The 20140-nt window shown below is 40.4% G+C and overlaps 1 protein-coding gene across 11 annotated transcripts in view; it reads right to left on the bottom strand.

Moving 5' to 3' along the window:
• The window catches only part of CACNA2D3 (calcium voltage-gated channel auxiliary subunit alpha2delta 3), a 945794-nt gene that overhangs the window by 494038 nt on the left and 431616 nt on the right, over positions 1-20140 (bottom strand). For all 11 annotated transcript variants that reach the window (XR_007404330.1, XM_049098270.1, XM_049098267.1 and 8 more), the window contains one exon: positions 8063-8225. Coding sequence is in view for 10 of the 11 variants with exons in the window: in XM_049098270.1 (XP_048954227.1) it covers positions 8063-8225 (163 nt within the window). In the remaining variant the exon portion in view is untranslated. The remainder of the gene's footprint in view (positions 1-8062; positions 8226-20140) is intronic.

Genomic DNA, 20140 nt, shown 5'->3' on the forward strand with positions numbered 1-20140 from the left:
AGTTTTGCTCTGTACACGCAGGAGAAGCCACAGGCTATGCTCTCTGTGCAGAGCGCCAGTGTAGGTAGAGCTGCTGAACGGGCGCCACAGCTTCCCCTGTGCTCTGCTGGGCTCCCTGGTCGGACAGGCTGGAGACTGTCACCAGCAATGGTCGCAGCTACAAAGCAGATTCCCTGCCAGAACGCAGTGGGAGAAGCAGCTCTGCAACCAGTCAAGCTCTCTGTTGTCGTGAGTCCAGCCTACCTGCAGCCCCAGTCCCCTGCTGATCAGGGCCACTGGCTTTGCTCTGCCGGCCCTTGTCTGGGCTCGAGTGCCACTGGGCCACAGGGCTTCCAGGAGCTGTGAACAGCCCCCTGGTCAGCTGGGCCTGCAGCTGGGTGGGGGCTAGGTCTCAGCCCCTCGCCTGGGCGGGAGGTGGGGGGGACCATCCAGACTACTCTCACCTTCCCAAACAGGCTCTCAGGGTAGGAGGGGCCAGGAGCTGCCCTCAGCCTTAGCTATGAATCAGTCTTCTTGCCTGTGCACAGCCTGGGGGGCCTGCACACCCAGTCCTGGCTTTGCCCTGCGGGGAGCAGCTCCACCATCCTGTCTCTTGAGCCCAGCTTCCAGGAGCTGGGGCCAGCCGTCTGGTCACATGGGGCCAGGAGGCACCCCCCGCAGCAGGTGGGGCTGTGACTCAGCACCCTGAGTGTGAGCAAAGCTGCACCACACCAAGTTCTCAGGTCACAGTGCACCCATCCAGGTGGTTCTGCAGAGGAGCAAAGCTGCTGGTTGGGGTTGCTAGGCATGAACTCAGTCTGCCAAGACCCAGTGCTGGTCCTTGCAAGCCCCTGCCCCTTCTTCATCACAGTCAGATTCCTAGGGGCTGGGCCCCAAAGAGTTGCCGGCAATCCCAGCAGTGTGAAGTCAGAGGAGGGGCTCCCACAAAGTGCCCCACAATGCTTGGAAGGCCGGTTGCCACCCTGGGCTCTCTTTTCTGGCTAGAGGAAGCAGAGGCTCCAGGTGAGGGGGGCGGGCACCTCCTGGTGTGGTGCTGCACTGGCAGGGCTGGGGGGGTGTCACCATGTAGCTGCTTCTCTTACCCCCAATGCTGTCTTGGTCTCTGTGGTGCAAGAGGTGCTTCCCCCTCACCTCCACTTCCAGGTTACTCTCACTGGTACCTTTTTCTTAAATACAGGTTAGTGGTTCTCATGAGAGGGAGCAAAGTCAGGGAAAACCTATGTCACTGTCTTGGTGATGTCACTTTTAACACAGCTTCCTTAAAAGGTTCATGAGCCTTCTTGCACATCAAATGGCTCTTGGAAAACAACGTTTTAATGATTTCCGTGTAAACAAATCAGAAACATATGGATTAAATTTCCCTTAAAATATATATTTGTAATTAAGGGGAAAAGTGCTTGGCAAAGTCCGTTTTACGATTTATCCAACCTAACATGTGAAAAATAGTTTGAGACATCTGACAAACCCAAACCCAGCAATCTTGACCATCCCTTACAGTAGCACACATACTCTGTTTCTATGCAGGGGACTCAAGTCCACCTCACCAGACCTCTGCCCTTCCCCGGGCTTTTTAGAAAAACCTATTAGATTGTAGCAGACAGGCTGAATCCTTGGGCTCTACAGTGGTAGTTATGGTTCACCCTTTCCCTAGCCTGGTTTCATTTTCAGGGGCTATGCCCACCCCTTGACCATCCCCCCAACCCCGCACACATGGGAGACCTTTGCAGCCCACTCTGCTGAGGAAGTTAAGAAGAGGAAGGGGTGGCCTAGGTCATGTCCTCCAATTCAACCTCCTCCCACCTCTTCCAGGCAGTCCACCTCTCCCTGCTATCTCCCCCTTTCTGTCCTAAGCCAACATATGGAGACTTTGTATTTCTTGAATCAAAAATGTTTGCAGGGCTGAGATGCAGAAGGTGCATGAGTCAGCAGCTCCCCCAGGTCATGCAGAAACCTCAGGTCATTGAAATTATTAGGCTGCATGTCATGGAGGAAAAAGAAATGAAGGCTGGCCAGAGACTAGCCTCTGGAGCAAGTTCTTGGGTCCCACTACAGTGGCGGCCTTGTGCTCTGGCAGTGCCCAGAGAGAATCAGAGCTTCAGATGGGCCTAGGGCTGATGTTCTCAGCCTGAACAAAAATATTCTTATATCCCAAGGTGTCCAGGAAGTAACTGAGGCCCAGGCACAGGGGTTGAGGGACCAGGTCCTTCTTCTCTCAACGCTCATATCCAGAGAGGCAGCAGAGTAAGCTGGACTCATCAGAAAATTGAGGTCTACCCTGGTATGAGCCTTCCTACCTGTATGACCTAGAGTAAGTCATTGTTCTATTCTGATCTTTATTTTTTTTAAGATTTAATTTATTTATTTATTTATTATTTATTTGAGAAAGACCATGAGAGCAAGAAAGAGCATGAGCGGGGGGTGGAGGGTGGGGGGAGAAGTGGATTCCCCAAGGCTCGATCCCAGGACCCTGAGATCATAACCTGACTGAGCCACCCAGGTGCCCCTCTACTGTGATCTTTAGTTTCTTCATCTGAAAAACAGAGGCAAGAACACTGCCAAACCACTCTCCTGTGGCTGAAGAGGGAAGAAAACAAGGCCAAAGTGGTAAAATGATGAAAAAGTTTAAACCAACTAATTTCTAAAATTCATGTTTTTCTTAATCCAGCCTATAACTGCTGAAAAAGAAGCTACGACCTCTCCTCTCTTCTGCTTGGTCTAAAATTACTCAGAAGCTACAGGCTTCTTTTCCTCCCCACTAACCCCCACCCAAATTACAGAGTCATTTGTGTTTACTATTATCTGTAGGCATCTTTGTAACCCAGCACCTTTTCTATCCTGCTATTATCACCTGACTTTCTTCTGTGTCAGGAGTAGCACCTTTACTTCATAGTGATGAGGAAGGGGGAAGTAGGGGAGCCAAGAGGGACAGGAAGTAGGGGGAAGACCCCCAGATTAGAATCTAAAAGCCCCAAACAATACAGAATCACAGAACATGCATTTCTGCTCTTCAGTAGCTATAAGAGAAGATAGAAGCAGAGGCTTACAATCCAAATCCCTGTCTATTTCCAGGTCTTGGGCTTCGAGTGCTTGAGAACAATTGCTCTCAGTCTACCAGCCCAGGCACTGAGGTGGCACGCAGTGCAGAGAGGACACAGTGAAAATGCCTGGTTCTAATCCTGCTTCTACTTCAAGTCCCTCCTGTCTTAACCATAACTGCCCCTGAGAACTGAACAAAGTCATATGGCCGTAACAATAACAGGGTGTGATGGCCTATGTCAAATACCAGCCTCCTCTCATTATCTGACCCCAACTCCGTGATATGGGTCTTCTCTTTCCCTCCAGCAGATGACAGGAGCCAACATCAGTGGGCTAGCCACTGTTCCCCAGCCCACATGGGCATTATTCTTACAGTGCTCACTGCAATCCCATAAGGCTGGCACTGGTATTACACTCATTTTATAGCTAAGGATGCTGAGGATCAGCGGGGAAGAGAAACTTGCCCAAGTTCGCGTACTGGGCAGTCACTGTACGCCAGGCTTCCTTCTAAAAGCTTAATCCACTCTGCAACCCCCTGAGTCAGGCCACAGGGATTATCATTTCCAAAGCACATTTGGGGAAAATGAGGCACAGGCATTTTATGCAGTTGCAGAGGCACCAGCGGGGAAAGTCATGGTGCAGGACCCTCTCCAGGCTGGCTCTGGGAGTGGCACTGGCCTCTGGCTGCCCTTCTTCTCCACCATTTTCCAAGCCTTATTCTCAAGCTTTCTTGGAGAGTCTGTGAGCCACCCAATGTACTTTCATAGAGTTTCTTTTCCATTTAAATCAGCCAGGATATGTTTTTTGTTGCTTGCAAACACCACGAGAACAGCCAGGTAGGGTAGACTTCTCACAGTCTAAGAGGCAAGGACACTGGTATCCTCCAGCTCATCCCCCATCTCTGGAAAACCCAGTAAGTGAAGAGCATGGTGCTTGGGGCAAAGTGGAGCACCAGGCTGAAGCAGCAGGGTGCCCTGCCCTCAGAGAGCTCCAAGTGGAAAAGGAAAAATAAAGTATGCAGTGGACTTCTGGAATACAGCAATGCTGGAACAAAGAAATAAACCAACGTCACATCACAAAAGATGCACAGGCTAGGGATACCAGGGCAGTCATTCGGCAACATCTCTTAAAGAGGTTTCCTGAAGAAGTTGCTACATTGGGCACCATGAGAACCCTAAGACACATTTCTAAAAACTGCAGTATGGCTCTTTGAATTCCCATGGTTAGTTGGACTGCTTTCCCACGTGTCATGAACTCTGAGACTCCAGTCTCTTGTAGGGCTTACGAGAAAGGCACCTCAGGCACAAGCAGATGCTGACCTAGTTGAATAACCTGGTTGCAAGGCCCAGCCAAGGAGGTGAAAAGCAGATTGCAGAAAACAGGTAGATTTTCCCAGTTACATTCAGCTGTGACCAGAAGCTACGCCCAGGAGCACAGTGCACAGCAGCTCCTAAGAAAATATCAAACCTCTCTGCCATGGACCCGCTCTGCTATGTCCAAGCCGCCCAGAAAGCACATCCCGTATTAGTTTCCTCTGTTGGGGCAAGATTTCTAACCTAAGAATGTCACAGCCAGCCAACGACCGAGCTCCAAGCACGTGTTCCGAGTACATGTCATCAATAACTAGATCTGAGTTGGCGGGCCCTCTTAACATGAAATACATTTCTGCAGCTTGAAAAGGAAAAAAAGACTGTTTGAGGCTGGTTTGAATTAGGTGGAATGGAGGCAGGAATTTTCCTGAAGTCTCCTCCTCTCTCCCTTGGGCAGCTACTCACTGCTTGGCAGAAACAAGACATAGCGCCTGGCTGACCTTGGTCCATGACCCCACAGCCTCTCTGAGGGACCACCAAGTCTGGGCAGGGGTGGTAGGCAGGCCCCACAAGGGCTGTTGAAATTGACTTCAAATATTATTACCTACCTTCACGGGCTCAAGCAATCTCTTAGGATACTGCCTAGCGAGCCTCGTAGCCATGATTCCGCAGCCTATGTGATCAATGGCAGAGCTGGTCCCTAATGTGTTGCTGCCATCGAAAGGTACAATTATGCCTTTAAAGCTCAAGGTGCAATTAAATCTCTATAATGGTGCTAATGGCTCGAGCAACCTTGAAGCAGCTGCCATATTTTAAAAGATCGTTCTGAATTGCTTTATGTCTGAAACTGCTCTGTAAAATCTTGTTAATTTTTCATCTTCAGTTGAGAATGTATTTAATGCTGAGAGGATGGCTTCCTTCCAGCCACACTGCACAGAAGGGGGCTTCCTTCCTCAGCCGACAGGATCGATCACCCTGGAGGATTAGGGCAAACTCTCCTGGATGAGGTTGATCTCAGTTCTCTAAGGCTTGGGTTCTAGGGGATCTGCCCTAAGGAAGAGTCCAAAGTGAAGATTAGGTCACAGGATACAGTCTAGTCCAGAGCCCACTAGGGACAGTTCAGATTGGCATCACTGAGAGAGAGAGAGAGAGAGAGAGAGAGAGAGAGAGAAATACAATTTATATTCACGGTATTTTCCAGTAATAACAATGGTGGCTCAGATATACTGAGCACTTTCTGTGAGCAACCCTTGTTGCTAAGGCTGTGCACACATCACTCCAGAACCTCACAGTAACCCCGGGAGGAGGTAATATCCTTATCCCTATTTGACAGAAAGGGAAACCGACACTTGTGGCAACAAAGCTACCTTCTTAGGATCACGAAGCCAGCCAGGGGAAGAATAGGACTCAAACCCAGAGCCCTTCTCTGGACCACTGTAGTTGATGTGATGCTGAAACTGGGTGGGTGAAAGAAACCAGCCCCAATGTTTCTGAAACCTTGATGGCAGACAATGGAACAGCATTTTATTTTGAAGATGCCATGGCATTCTGATTTATTTTTCAGGGACGATGGCTCTTTGTTTACGAGTCTCCCAGATCTAATGAGGCAGAGCAAACTCCTACCCACTGATGGTGAGGATGAGGGAGGAACATCCTTAACTCAAACGCATTGTTAACATCATCTTGTGAGGTTTAGCTCTCACACCCACCCCAATAATGTGGACACAATTATTATCCACATCCTAGACATGTAGAAACTAAAGTCTAAAGAGACAAGGTGGCATGCCAAAGGGTGCAGCCAGAGAGATGGAATGCAGGACCAACCAGAGCCAGTCTGAGGCCAGAGCCCATCCCTGACCATTATAATTCCAACTTACATGGGCAGATGAGAATTTTGGGGAAAGAACTCCAGAGTCTACGTGAAGGCTGAATTTGAGTGGCTTCTACATCAAGCCTGAACACAGGGGGCCCCATTAAGATCCATCTGGCTTTGTACTCTAAGAAAAGACCACAACTGATTCTGTTGCAACCCTAGGGGCTCCCAAACCCATAAGAGCATTATAAGGAATGGGAGGGAAGAGAGAAAGACTATACCAGAGGTCAGTAAACTACAGCTTGCAGGTCAAACTTAGCCATCTGTTCTTGTAAATAAATGGATGAAAGATCTAAATGTGAGACAAGATTCGATCAAAATCCTAGAGGAGAACACAGGCAACACCCTTTTTGAACTCGGCCACAGCAACTTCTTGTAAGATACATCCATGAAGGCAAAAGAAACAAAAGCAAAAATGAACTATTGGGACTTCATCAAGATAAGAAGCTTTTGCACAGCAAAGGATACAGTCAACAAAACTAAAAGACAACCTACAGAATGGGAGAAGATATTTGCAAATGACATATCAGATAAAGGGCTAGTTTCCAAGATCTATAAAGAACTTATTCAACTCAACACCAAAGAAACAAACAATCCAATCATGAAATGGGCAAAAGACATGAACAGAAATCTCACAGAGGAAGACATAGACATGGCCAACAAGCACATAAGAAAATGCTCTGCATCACTGGCCATCAGGGAAATACAAATCAAAACCACAATGAGATACCACCTCACCCCAGTGAGAATGGGGAAAATTAACAAGGCAGGAGACCACAAGTGTTGGAGAGGATGCGGAGAAAAGGGAACCCTCTTGCACTGTTGGTGGGAATGTGAAATGGTGCAGCCACTCTGGAAAACTCTGTGGAGGTTCCTCAAAGAGTTAAAAATAGACCTGCCCTACGACCCAGCAATTGCACTGTTGGGGATTTACCCCAAAGATACAGATGCAATGAAACGCCGGGACACCTGCACCCCGATGTTTCTAGCAGCAATGTCTACAATAGCCAAACTGTGGAAGGAGCCTCGGTGTCCATCGAAAGATGAATGGATAAAGAAGATGTGGTTTATGTATACAATGGAATATTACTCAGCCGTTAGAAATGACAAATACCCACCATTTGCTTCAATGTGGATGGAACTGGAGGGTATTATGCTGAGTGAAGTAAGTCAATCGGAGAAGGACAAACATTATATGTTCTCATTTATTTGGGGAATATAAATAATAGTGAAAGGGAATAAAAGGGAAGGGAGAAGAAATGGGTAGGAAATATCAGAAAGGGAGACAGAACATAAAGACTCCTAACTCTGGGAAACGAACTGGGGGTGGTGGAAGGGGAGGAGGGCGGGGGGTGGGGGTGAATGGGTGACGGGCACTGAGGGGGGCACTTGACGGGATGAGCACTGGGTGTTATTTTGTATGTTGGCAAATTGAACACCAATAAAAAATAAATTTATTATTAAAAAAAATTTAGTGGCACTGTGCCCCATCTGCTGATGGATGTAGTGTCTATGGACACTTTTGTGCCAGAACAGCAGAGCCTAGTCATGGTAACAGAGACTCTATGACCCTCAAAGCCTAAGTTAGTTACTATCTTGCCCTTGACAGAAAAGGTTTGCTGGCTCCTGGATTGCATGTTAGATTGCTTGATGCAAACACCAGCTATGGAAACAGCAAGCCATCCCTAGGCAGAACAATCACACCTTACCTATCCAGTGGATGCTGACACACCCAGCTTGCAATCGTATTTTTCAAAAAACACAATACCCCAAACCATCAGGTGCTGTCCCCCATACCCTCTGTTCCCCACCCTCCAACAGGAGCAGCAGCAGTGAGTCTTACCTTTGTTGTACATGTTCGTGGGCACTTGGACATCACTCAGACTGATGTTCACAGGCAAATTATTAAAATGGTCATTTGGGGCTAAGATGAATTCTTTCCCCAGCTCCAAAAAATTACCATCTTTGTCCCTTTCATTTATCAGCACAGCATTGAAGTATTCATACTGCAAGAAAAGGTTAAAAAGCATTACTTGTGGCTTAGTTGAAGGAGACTGGAAGTAAAAAAAAAAATAACAAGTAAATCTATACTCATAGCCATACTTGCTACAGAAAAATAGCAAAGCCAGGTAAGGGTGTCAGCAGCAGCAAAAGGGCTGTGTTTACATATGGTGCTCAGGGATGGTCTTGGTGCTATGGTGACACTCATGCGGAGACTGAAGGACAGGAGGAATAGGCTGTGTGGGGCCCTGGGGGAAGCACCCCAGGCAGAGGAGATAGGACAGGCAATGATGGGAGGGTGCTGGCACATGACACAAATGGCTGTCTCATCACCATCCTAGTCACTGTCACTGTCATCATCATCTAACATACACAGAATGCTTACTTTGTGCTAGACATTATTCTAAGTTCTTTTCTTTTGTATTTATTTATTTATTCATTAGTGGAGGGGGAAGGGTAGAGGGAGAGGGAGAGAAAGAATCTTAGGCATACTGAGCATGGAGCCTGACTTGAGGCTTGATTTCACAATCCTGAGATCATGACCTGAGCCAAAATCAAGAGTCATATGCTTAAATGACTGAGCTACCCAGGTGCCCCCTTAGTGCTTTTCATGTGTTAACTCACTGAATTCTTCTAACAATTCTATCAAGTAGGTTTCATGAGTATTCTCATTTCATCAACAAAGAAATTGAGGTAGAAAGAACTGATATATCTGTTAAAGATTACACAGCTGATGAGCAGAGCCAGAAGTCAAACACAGGCAGTCTACTTTCAGAGTTTATGCTCTTTTCTACTGAGCAGTATTCCAAGATGGCAGGTACAGTTGGAATTAGTAGACTGAGAATTTAAAACAACTATGATTAATATACTAAAGGAACTAATAGGAAAAGTAGAAAATAGGTAAGAACAGATGGATAATATAAGCAGAGAGATGAATATTCTAAAGAAAATCCAAAGGAAATTCAAGAAATCAAAAATACTGTAACAGAAATGAAGATTGCCTTCAATAGCTCATTAGCAGACTGGACACAGCCAAGTAGGTAATGAGTGATCTTGAAGATATGTTAAAAGACACTTTCCAATCTGAAAAGTAAAGGGAAAGGAACATTCAAGAACTGTGCAATTACAAAAAGTATAACATATATGTGATGGGATTAACATTAGGAGAAAAAATAGATAAAGGAACAGAAGGAATATTTGAAGTAATAATGGCTAAGAATTTTCCAAAATTAATGACAGACACCATACCATAGATCCAAGAAGCTCAGAGACCACCAAGCAAAGGAATATAAAGAAATGTATGCCTAGGAATAATATATTCAAACCGAAGGAAAAAAAAAAAGAAGACCAAAAAAAAATCTTGAAAAAGCCAGAGAGGGGGAAAAAAATCTTACATAGAGAAGAACAAGGATAAGGATTATGCCACATTTCTCTTCAGATACCATGTCAGCAAGAAGAGAGTGAAGTAAAATACTAAATACTAAGTATTCAGAGAAAAGGCCCACCAACCTAGAATTCTATATCTAGCAAAACTGTCTTTCAAAAGTGAAAGAGAAATAAAGACCTTTTCAAACAAAACAAAATTTTAAGAAATTTTGAGGGAATAGACCTGCCTTGCAAGAAATGGTAAAAAGCTCTTTAAGAATAAAGAAAATGATATAGATCAGAAAAATCTGATTTACATAAAGAAGACTGTTAGAGCAGGAATAAATGAAGTAAAATAAAATATTCATTTTCTTATTCTTTATTAGTTTCAGAGGTAGAATTAGTGATTCATCAGTTGTATATAACACCCAGCACTCATTATATCAAGTGCCCTCCTTAATGCCCATCACCCAATTATCCCTTCCCCCTCACCTTCCCTCCAGCAACCCTGAGTTTATTTCCTAGAGTTCAACATCTCTCATGGTTTGCCTCCCTCTCAATTTTTATCTTCCTTTATTTTTCCTTCCCTTTCCCTATGTTCATCTGTTTTGTTTCTTAAATTCCACATATGAGTGAAATCATATGGTATTCATCTTTCTGACTGATTTATTTTGCTCAGCATAATTCCCTCTAGTTCCATCCATATCATTGCAAGTGGCAAGATCTCATTATTTTTGATGGCCACATAATATTCCATTGTATGTATATATACCACTTCTTTATCCATTCATCTGTCAAAGGACATATGGGCTCTATCCATATTTTGGCTATTATGGACATTACTGCTATAAACATTGGGGTCTATGTGCCCCTTCAAATTAATATGTTTTTATCCTTCGGATAAATACCTTAGTGCAATTGCTGGGTCATAGGGTAGCTCTATTTTTAACTTTTTGATGAACCTCCATTCCAGAGTGGCTCCACCAGCTTGCATTCCTACAAATGGTGTAAGAGCATTCTCCTGTCTCCACATCCTTGCTAGCATCTGTTGTTTCCTGAGTTGTTAATTTTAGTCATTCTGGGGATCCCTGGGTGGCGCAGCGGTTTTAGCGCCTGCCTTTGGCCCAGGGCGCGAGCCTGGAGACCCAGGATCGAATCCCACATCGGGCTCCTGGTGCATGGAGCCTGCTTCTCCCTCTGCCTGTGTCTCTGCCTCTCTCTCTCTCTCTCTCTCTCTCTCTCTCTCATAAAAAAAAAAAAAATTTTAGTCATTCTGACTAGTGTGAGGTGGTATCTCATTGTGGTTTTGATTTGTATTTCCCTGGTACCAAGTGATGTTGAGCATTTTTTCATGTATCTGTTGGCCATTAATATGCATTCTTTGGAGAAATGTATGTTCATGTCTTCTGTCCATTTCTTGACTGGATTTTTTGTTTTTTGTGAGTTGAATTTTAAAAGTTCTTTATAGTTTTTGGATATTAGCCCTTTACCTGATAAGACACTTGAAAATATCTTCTCCCACTCCACAGTTTGCCTTTTAGGTTTGTTGACTGGTCATTCAGAATAGGGAGAGATAAATAGTTTCTAGGACAAATAAAAACTAAAGGAATTTGTGAATACTAAACCAGTCCTGTAAGAAATATTAAAGTAGATCCTTTGAGTGGAAAGCCCAAAAGTAAGGAAAAAACAGAAAGGAACAGAAACAATATACAGAAACAGTGACTTTACAGGTAATACAATGGCACTAAATTCATATCTTTCAATAATCACAGTGAATGTAAATGGATTAATTGCTCCAATCAAAAGACATAGCAGATTAGATTAGACAAAACAAAACAAAACAAGATCCACTGATATGCTGTCTACAAAAGACTCATTTTAGACGCAAAGATACCTCCAGATTGAGAGTGAACACATGGAGGGCCATTTATCATGCTAATGGATATAAAAAAAAAAAAGCTAGAGTAGCAATCCTTTTATCAGACAAACTAGATTTTAAAACAAAGACTATAATAAGAGATGAAGAAAGACACTATATTGTAACAAAAGGGTCAATCCAACATGAAGATCTAACAATTACAAATATTTATGCCCCTAACTTGGTAGCAGCCAAATATATAAACCAATTAATAACAAAATTAAAGAAACAATTGATAATAATACAATAGTAGTAGGGGACTTCAACATCTCATTCACAGCAATTATCATCAAAGCAGGAGATCAACAAGGAAATAAGGGCTTTGAGTGACACATTGGACCAGATGGACTTAACAGATATAGTTAAAGCATTTCATCCTAAAGCAACAGCATACACATTCTTCTTGTGTACATGGAACATTCTCCAGAATAGATCTCATACTAGGTCACAAATCAGGTCTCAGCCAGTATAAAATGATTGAGATTATACCATACATATTTTCAGACCACAATGCTTTAAAATTTGAAATCAGTCAAAAGAGAAAATATGGAAGGAACACAAATATATGGAGGTTAAAGAGCGTACTACTAAATAATGAATGGGTCAACCAGGATATTAAAGAAGAATTCAAAAAAATTCATGGACACAAATGAAAATGAAAACACAACTGTTCAAAATCTTTGGAATGCAACAAAAGCAGTCCTAAGAGGAAAGTATATAACAATACAGGCCTTTCTAAAGAAACATGAAAAGTCTCAAATACACAGTCTAACCTTACACCAAAAGAGCTGGAAAAAGAACACCAAATAAAGCCTAAATCCAGCAGGAAAAGAGAATTAATAAAGATTAGAGCAGAAATCAGTGATAAGAAGTTGTTTTCTTATTCTTAACTGACCAACAGATAAGTTCATTCAAAATAATAATAGAAATAAATTGTTGTGTGATATAGGTTACAGATAAGTGAAATGAATTATAGCAGTGTTATAGGAAAAAGAGCAAGGAACTGGGAATACTCTGTTAAAAGCTACCTGTAGTACCATGTACCATGGTACCTGTAGTACCAAGCTACCTGTACCATGAAGTGGTACAGGGTTATTTGAAAGTGGGTTTGAATTAGTTGTAAATGTATATTGCAAACTATGAAACAACCACTAAAATAATATTCAAAGGAAGCATAATTCATATACCAAGAAAGAAGAAAAAATTAATTCATATAAGATGCTCAATTAAATATGGGGAAGGCAAAAAAAAAAAAAATAGAAGACAGGAAGAAAAAGAGCCAGACAAGATCAACAAACAGAAAACAGGTACAAATATGGCAATATTAATTCAACTATATTGATAATCACTTTAAATGTGAATGGTCCAAATACAGCAATTAAAAAGCAGAAACTTTAAGAGTAAATGAAAAAAACAAGACCCTACTATATGTTACCTACAAAAAATTCACCATATATAGAAAAAAACAGATAGATTAGAAGAAAAGAGACAGAAAAGGATATACCATGCTAACACTAATTAAAAGAAAGCCAGAGTAGACACATTAATTTCAGACTTCAAAGCAAGTAAATTTACTAGGGAAAAGGATGGGCATTACAATGGTAATGGGTGATTTCTCCAAGAAGGGGTGATTTCTCCAAGAAGACATAAAATCCTTAGCATGTATACATCTAACAACATAGTGTTAAGATATGTGAGGTACAAACTGATAGAACTACAAGGAGAAGTAAATGAATGCACTATTATAGTTGAATACTTCAATACCCCTCTATCACCAATTGACAAATCCAGCAAGCAGAAAACTGGTAAAAATATAGTTAAACTGAATAGCCCCATCGATGATATAATTGACATGTGTAGGATACTTCATCCAACAACAATAGACAATACATTCTGCCTAAGCTCACATGGAACAATCACCAAGATAGATCATATTCTGGGCCACAGAGCACACCTTAACAAATCTAAAAGAATAGGAATCACACAATGTCTGCTTCTATATTACACTGGAATTAAACTAAACACCAGTAACAGAAAGATAGCTAGACAAATCCCAAAATATTTGGAGATCAAAGAATACTTCTAAAGAACACATAGGTCAAAAAAGAAGTCTTTTTTTAAGATTTTATTTATTTATTCATGAGAGACAGAGACAGAAAGAGAGAGAGGCAGAGACAGAGGCACAGGGAGAAGCAGGCTCCATGCAGGAAGCCTGACATAGGACTCGATCCCTGGTCTCCAGGATCCACCCTGGGCCGAAGGTGGCGCTAAACCACTGAGCCACTGGGGCTGCCCCAAAAAAGAAGTCTTGAGAAACTATAAGCTAAAAAAAATTAAAATACAACTTACTAAATTTGTGAGATGTAGCAAAAGCAAAGCTTAGAAGAAAATTTATACATTGAACACATGTATTAGAAAGAAAAAATAATTAATCATCTAAGTTTATACTTTAGAAAGCTAGAAAAAGAAGAGCAAATTAAATCCAAAATAACCAGAAGAGCAAATTAAAACCAAAATAACCAGAAGAAAAATAAAACTCAGTTTTTATTTGCAGAGCAGAAGTCAATGAAACTGAAAACAGGAAATCAATAGAGAAAATGAATGAAACCAAAGTTAGTTCTTTGAAAAGATTTCTTACAGTGAAAAGATATACAGAAAAATGAGCCAAGAGAATAGATCCCACAGGACAAAGTCCCCAGGAATCCAGATGCAGATTTCCAACAGTTATCTTCTGGTGCATAAGATGCACTAATTCTTCCAGTGATAAACTGTGCCAATACATTTAAAACACTTCCCACAGGGAGGCTTGATAAAGATGAAGTGCTAAGGACATTTATTGGGGCATGGTCATGTGACATATTATTATTTACCACTGTGACTTCTTGAATTTATAGAATTCTACACCCAGCACTGCAGAATACACATTCTTTTCCAGATCACACACTGGGCTACCAAACAAATCTCAATAGGTTTAAAATGACTGAAATCCACATAGTATGTTCTCTGATAACAATGGGCTAATTTTAGAAGTCAATATATGATAATGATATGAAAAATATCAATGATATCTAAGAAAAGATGGTATCTAGGAAAACCCCAAAGATTAAAAATTATTCAGCACACTACTTCACAATACATATGTCAAGGAAGAAAATGACATGGGAATTTGGAAAATATTTTGAAATGAATAATAATGAAAAAAATCAGTATTTTCCAGATACAGCTAAAACAGTTTAGAGGAAAATTTACAGATTATAAGCTTATAATAGAAAAGAAGAAAACTTTAAGATGAATAGTCAAAGATACTCTTGTAGAAAGATAGAAAAAGAAGAAATGAAACTCAATGTTAAAAGAAGGAATGAAATAGAGGTAAAAGCAGAAACCATAAAAATAGAAAAAATAACTGGAAAAAATCAATAATATCAAAAGTTGGTTCTTTAAAATGATTAATGAAATTTTAAAACCCTAACTAGATTGATGAAGAAAAATGTAAGGAAGTACAAAATACTAGTATCAGGAATAAAAGAGGAAACAATATTATAGATCCTGCAGATAATGAAAGGATAAAGAAATATTACAAACAACTTGATGCTAATATTTGATAACTTGAGTTAAATTCCAATTCCTTGAAGAACATAAACTACCAAAATGGACACAAGAAGAAATATAAAATATGAGTGGCTCTCTCTAAATATATATAAAGCACAAACCTGAGTTCAAAGTTACCAGTCAAACTAAAACAAACAGTTCCAGGTTGAGATGCCTTAAATGATGAGTTCTATCAAATATGTAAGGAAAAAATAGAAAGTATCTTATATAAACTCAGAAAATTAGACGATTTCCCAACTTATTTAATGAGGACAGCATAACTCTGACACCAAATCAGACATGAACATTTAAAGATATATATTACACACCTACAGTTCTTGTTAACCTAGATGCAAAAATGCTAATGCAATATTGAATCAAAACCAGCTATAATTAAAAGGATAACACATCATGACTAAATTATACATATCCCAGGAATTCAAGGTTGGTTTATTTGAAAAATCAATCAACACAGTTCATCACATTAAAAGAATAAAGAAGAAACAAAAATCACATGACCAAATCAATGCAGAAAAAGCACTTGAAAGAATTCAATTTCTGTTCATAAAAACTTGTATGACATTTGACATAGCATAAAATGTCCTCAATCTAATAAAGAGTACCTTACAGAAACCTATAGCTAACATTATATTTATGATGAAACATTGAGTATTTTTCCTCTAAGATCAGGAACAAGGCAAGGGTGGGTTACTATTTCTGTGTAATATTGTACTGGTGGTCCTAGCAATTGGAGTAAGATGAATGAATCAATGAATCTGGGGATCCCTGGGTGGCTCAGCAGTTTGACGCCTGCCTTCCGCCCAGGGCGTGATCCTGGAGTCCTGGGATCAAGTCCCCCCTCCCCTGCATGAAGCCTGCTTCTCCCTCTGCCTGTGTCTCTGCTTCTCTCTCTCTCTCTCTCTCTCTCTCTCTGTCTCTCATGAATAAATAAATAAATCTTTAAAAAAAATCAATGAATGAATGAATGCCATAAAGGAAAAAATTGTCTTTACTTGCAGAAAGCTTGATTGTCTATGAGAAAATCCTAAGGAATCCACATAATATACAACTAGTGAGTTTACAAAGTCAAAGGATATAAGATCAACATGCAAAAATCAATTGTATTTCAATATACTAACAAAGAACAATTGGAATTTAAAATAGAAAGAATAGTAACATTTACAATGGTATAAAAACCTGAAAACTTAGGTATAAATTCTTAAAATTATGTGTAATACCTGTTTACTAAAACCTACAAAGTATTGCTGTGAGAAATTTAAAAAGGTTTACATAGATGAAAAGAGATGCCTTATTTAAGGATTAGAGAACGTGGTATTAAGATGTTAATTCTTCCCAAATTGATCCAAAAATTTGATGAAATCCCAATCAAAATCTCAATGGGCTTTTTCTAGAAGCTGCCAGGTTAATTATAAACTTCATGTAGAAATGAAAGGGATCCAGGGGCATCTGGATGGCAGTCAGTGGAGCCTTTGCCTTCAACTCAGGTCATGATCCCAGGGTACTGGGATCAAGCACAGCATCAGGCCCCCTGCTTAGTAGGGTGTCTGCTTCTCCCTCTCTCCCTCCTCACTCCCCAACTTGTTCTCTCTCTCTCTCTCTCTAACAAATAAACAAAATCTTAAAAAAATAAATGAAAGGGGTCTAGAATATCAAAAACAATTTTGAAAAAAGAAGAGTCCAAGGAGTTACATTTCACAATTTTAAGTCTTACTTTATTAATTACTATGTAATTAATCAAAACAGTGTGGTATTGGCATTAGAATAGACAAACAGATCAATGGAACACAGAGAGTCCAGAAATAAAGCCATACACTCAGTCAACTGAGTTTCAGTAAAGGTGCCTACATAATTAAATGGGGAAAATATTTTCAACAAATTGTGCTAGAACAAATGACTAACCAATGAAAACAACATCCTCTCCTCTAATTCACAACACACATATTAACTCAAGATGGATGACAGACTTCAATGTAAAAACTAAACCTGTAATATTTCTTACAAACCAAAAATGATAAATATCTTTGTAGCCTTCAGGTAGGCAATGATTTCTCAGGATATACAAAGCACTTAAAATTTTAAAAACTGATAATTTAGACTTTAAAAAATTAAAAAATCTTGATAATTAAATTCACTCTTATTTTTAAAAATTGAAAAATCATTCTTGAGGAAAAACAATTCATCAAACAAATGACTTATCCCCAGAATATGTAAAGAACTCCCATAACTCAAAACATCCATAAAAATTTAAGTCACAAAAACTTCAACTTTTCTAAATTATGAAATCAAAACTTTATAGAAATGAAACTCAGTTTAATAAATTCCAACCACAACTAATTTTTAAAACATAATTTACTATGATATGACACTCCAAAACAAAAGAAATCACATCTTTCTGCTGAAACATGAACCAAGGGAACACCTTACCAGGCACAGACACTTTGACCAGCCCATGAACTGCCCACACCAAGGGAGAGCACCCTTCTTCTCAAAAGCTCTGCTTTGAAGGAAACATGTCAGTGGGGTTTCCTCCCACAGCTCCATGTGAATGGAAGTCTCAACCTTCCACAGACCCAAGTGCTTCACATAATACTATGATGCTCTTAAAAATGTAAGCCTTCAGGCCATTGGGTGGCTCAGTCAGTTGAGCATCTGCCTTCAGCTCATGATCTCAGGGTCCTGGGATCAATTCCCATATTGGGCTCCCTGCTCAATGGGGAGTCTGCTTCTCCCTCTACCCTCCCTACTGCTTGTGATGTCTCTCTCTCTCTCTCTTTCTCATGCTCTCTCTCAAATAAATAAATAAAATCTTAAAAAAAAAAAAACCCACAAGCCTTCAATGCCATTGTTTCATTATAACTGAATGCTAAATTAACGCACAAAGCCTCATCCAGCTTGGCGAAGGCCAATACAATCATGGTTCACATACGGGCTCTCTGGAGGCAGCTTCTAAATTGCCATTTAATTGAATAATCCTCACGGACCAGAATGCAAATGAAGGAAGGATGAAAAACACAGGCAGGATTCTGTTCAATAATGCTCATCATTCACTGGGAGTTTGGTGCCTCCTCCCCAAATCCATTTGTCCATTCTGTATTGATTTTGAAAAGGCTGACTCAGTGCAAACAAGAAGAATCATTGCTTGGTCCTTGGACTTCATTGCTATAATTATGGGGTTCAGTGGCTTTGTCTATATGATCAAGGAAAAGATAGATTTACTCCCTCTCAGTATTTCTGAATCTCTGTCACCCGTGGGGTCAGAGTACATTAATTCTTTTGTGAGTAAATCTGATAACCTACTAAGTGTGGCGGGGTATGAAGGACACTAAACCAGGGACAAAACGTGGCAAAATACACCAGGGGCAAATGGGGGTGTGTTATTGCCCACAACCTAGCATGGCACCAAGCCACAATAAGTAAGTGTTTAAAAGTGATTTAATAAGGCAGGGGTAGGTGTAGGCATACTTTTTTCCATAAAGGGTCAGATGGTAAATATTTTAGGCTTTGTGAGCTATGGATTCTTTACCACAACTCCTCCATTCTGCTGTTGTAACATGACAGACGGCAGCCACAGACAATACATAAAAGAATGGGCCTGGTTGTGCTCCATTCAAACTTTATTTACCAAAACTTTACAAAATTACAAAATAGATTTGGCCTGCGAGCTGTAGTATGCCAACCCCTGCAGTCGGGTGTTCTGAGATTTTCCAAAGAAAAAATAAAATTTTCTATAATAAATAAACAAAAGTAAGATTTTCAAAATAAAAAATTTCTGGCTGAAATAAATCAAGCACTTCTCTTGCTAAAATTCTGGAGCATAAAATTGAACAAGAATTAAGTTGGAGGAATGAAGCTACCCGACTTCAAGGCTTTCCATAAAATGACAATAATCAAAACAGCAGAGTATTGGCAAAAGAACAAACAGATCAATAGGACAGAATAGAGAGCCCAGAAATAGATCTACATAAATACAGTCAACTGATCTTTGACAAAGCAAAGATAGTCTCTTCAACAAATAGTGCAGGAACAACTGGATATCCACATCCAAAAAAAAAAAAAAATCTATACACAGATCTTATACCCTTGACAAAAATTAACTCAAAATGGATCAGAGACCTAAATATAAACACAAAGCTACAAAACTCCTAGAAGATAACACAGGAGAAAACGTAGATGACCCTGGCTCTGGTGATGCTTTTTTTAGATACAACATCAAAGACATGATCCATGGAAAAAGTAATTCATAAACTGGACCTCATTAAAATTAAAAGCTTCTGCTCTGTGAAAGACAAAGTCAAAAGAAGGAGAAGACCGGCCAGACTGGGAAGAAATATTTGCAAAAGTCACATGTGACAAAGGACTGTTATCCAAAATATATAAAAAACTCTTAATAATAAGAAAACTAACAACTGGGTTAAAAATGAGCTAAAGACCTTAGCAGACACCTCCACATAGGATATATACACAGATGGCAAGAAAGCATGTGGAAAGACGTTCTACTTCATATGTCATCAGGGACATGCAAAAGAAAACAACAAAATACCACTACATGCCTAGTAGAGTAGCTAAAATCCAGAGCTCTGACAACACCAAATGCTGACAAGGATGTGGAGCAGCAGGCACTCTCTTACATTACTGGTGGGAATGCAAAATGCTGCAGTGACTGTGGAAAACAGTTTGGTGTTTTGTTTTTTTTCTTTTAACAAAGCTAAACATTGGCTTCCCATATGATCCAGCAAACATGCTCCTTGGTATTGACCCAAAAGAAATAAAAATTTCTGTCCACATAGAAATCTGCACATGAATGTTTATAGCAGCTTTATTTATACTTGTCAAAACTTGGAAACAACCAAAATATCCTTCAGTAGGTTAACAATTAAATTGTGATATGTCCAGAAAATAGAATATTATTTAGCACTAAAGAGAAATGAGCTATCAAGCCATGAGAAGACAAGGGGGAACCTAAGTGCATATTACAAAGTGAAAGGAGCCAATCTGAGAAGGCTAAGTACTGTGTAATTCCAACCATAT

This window comes from Canis lupus, chromosome 20 (genome assembly GCF_003254725.2).
Source record: "Canis lupus dingo isolate Sandy chromosome 20, ASM325472v2, whole genome shotgun sequence".
Lineage (NCBI taxonomy): Eukaryota > Metazoa > Chordata > Mammalia > Carnivora > Canidae > Canis > Canis lupus.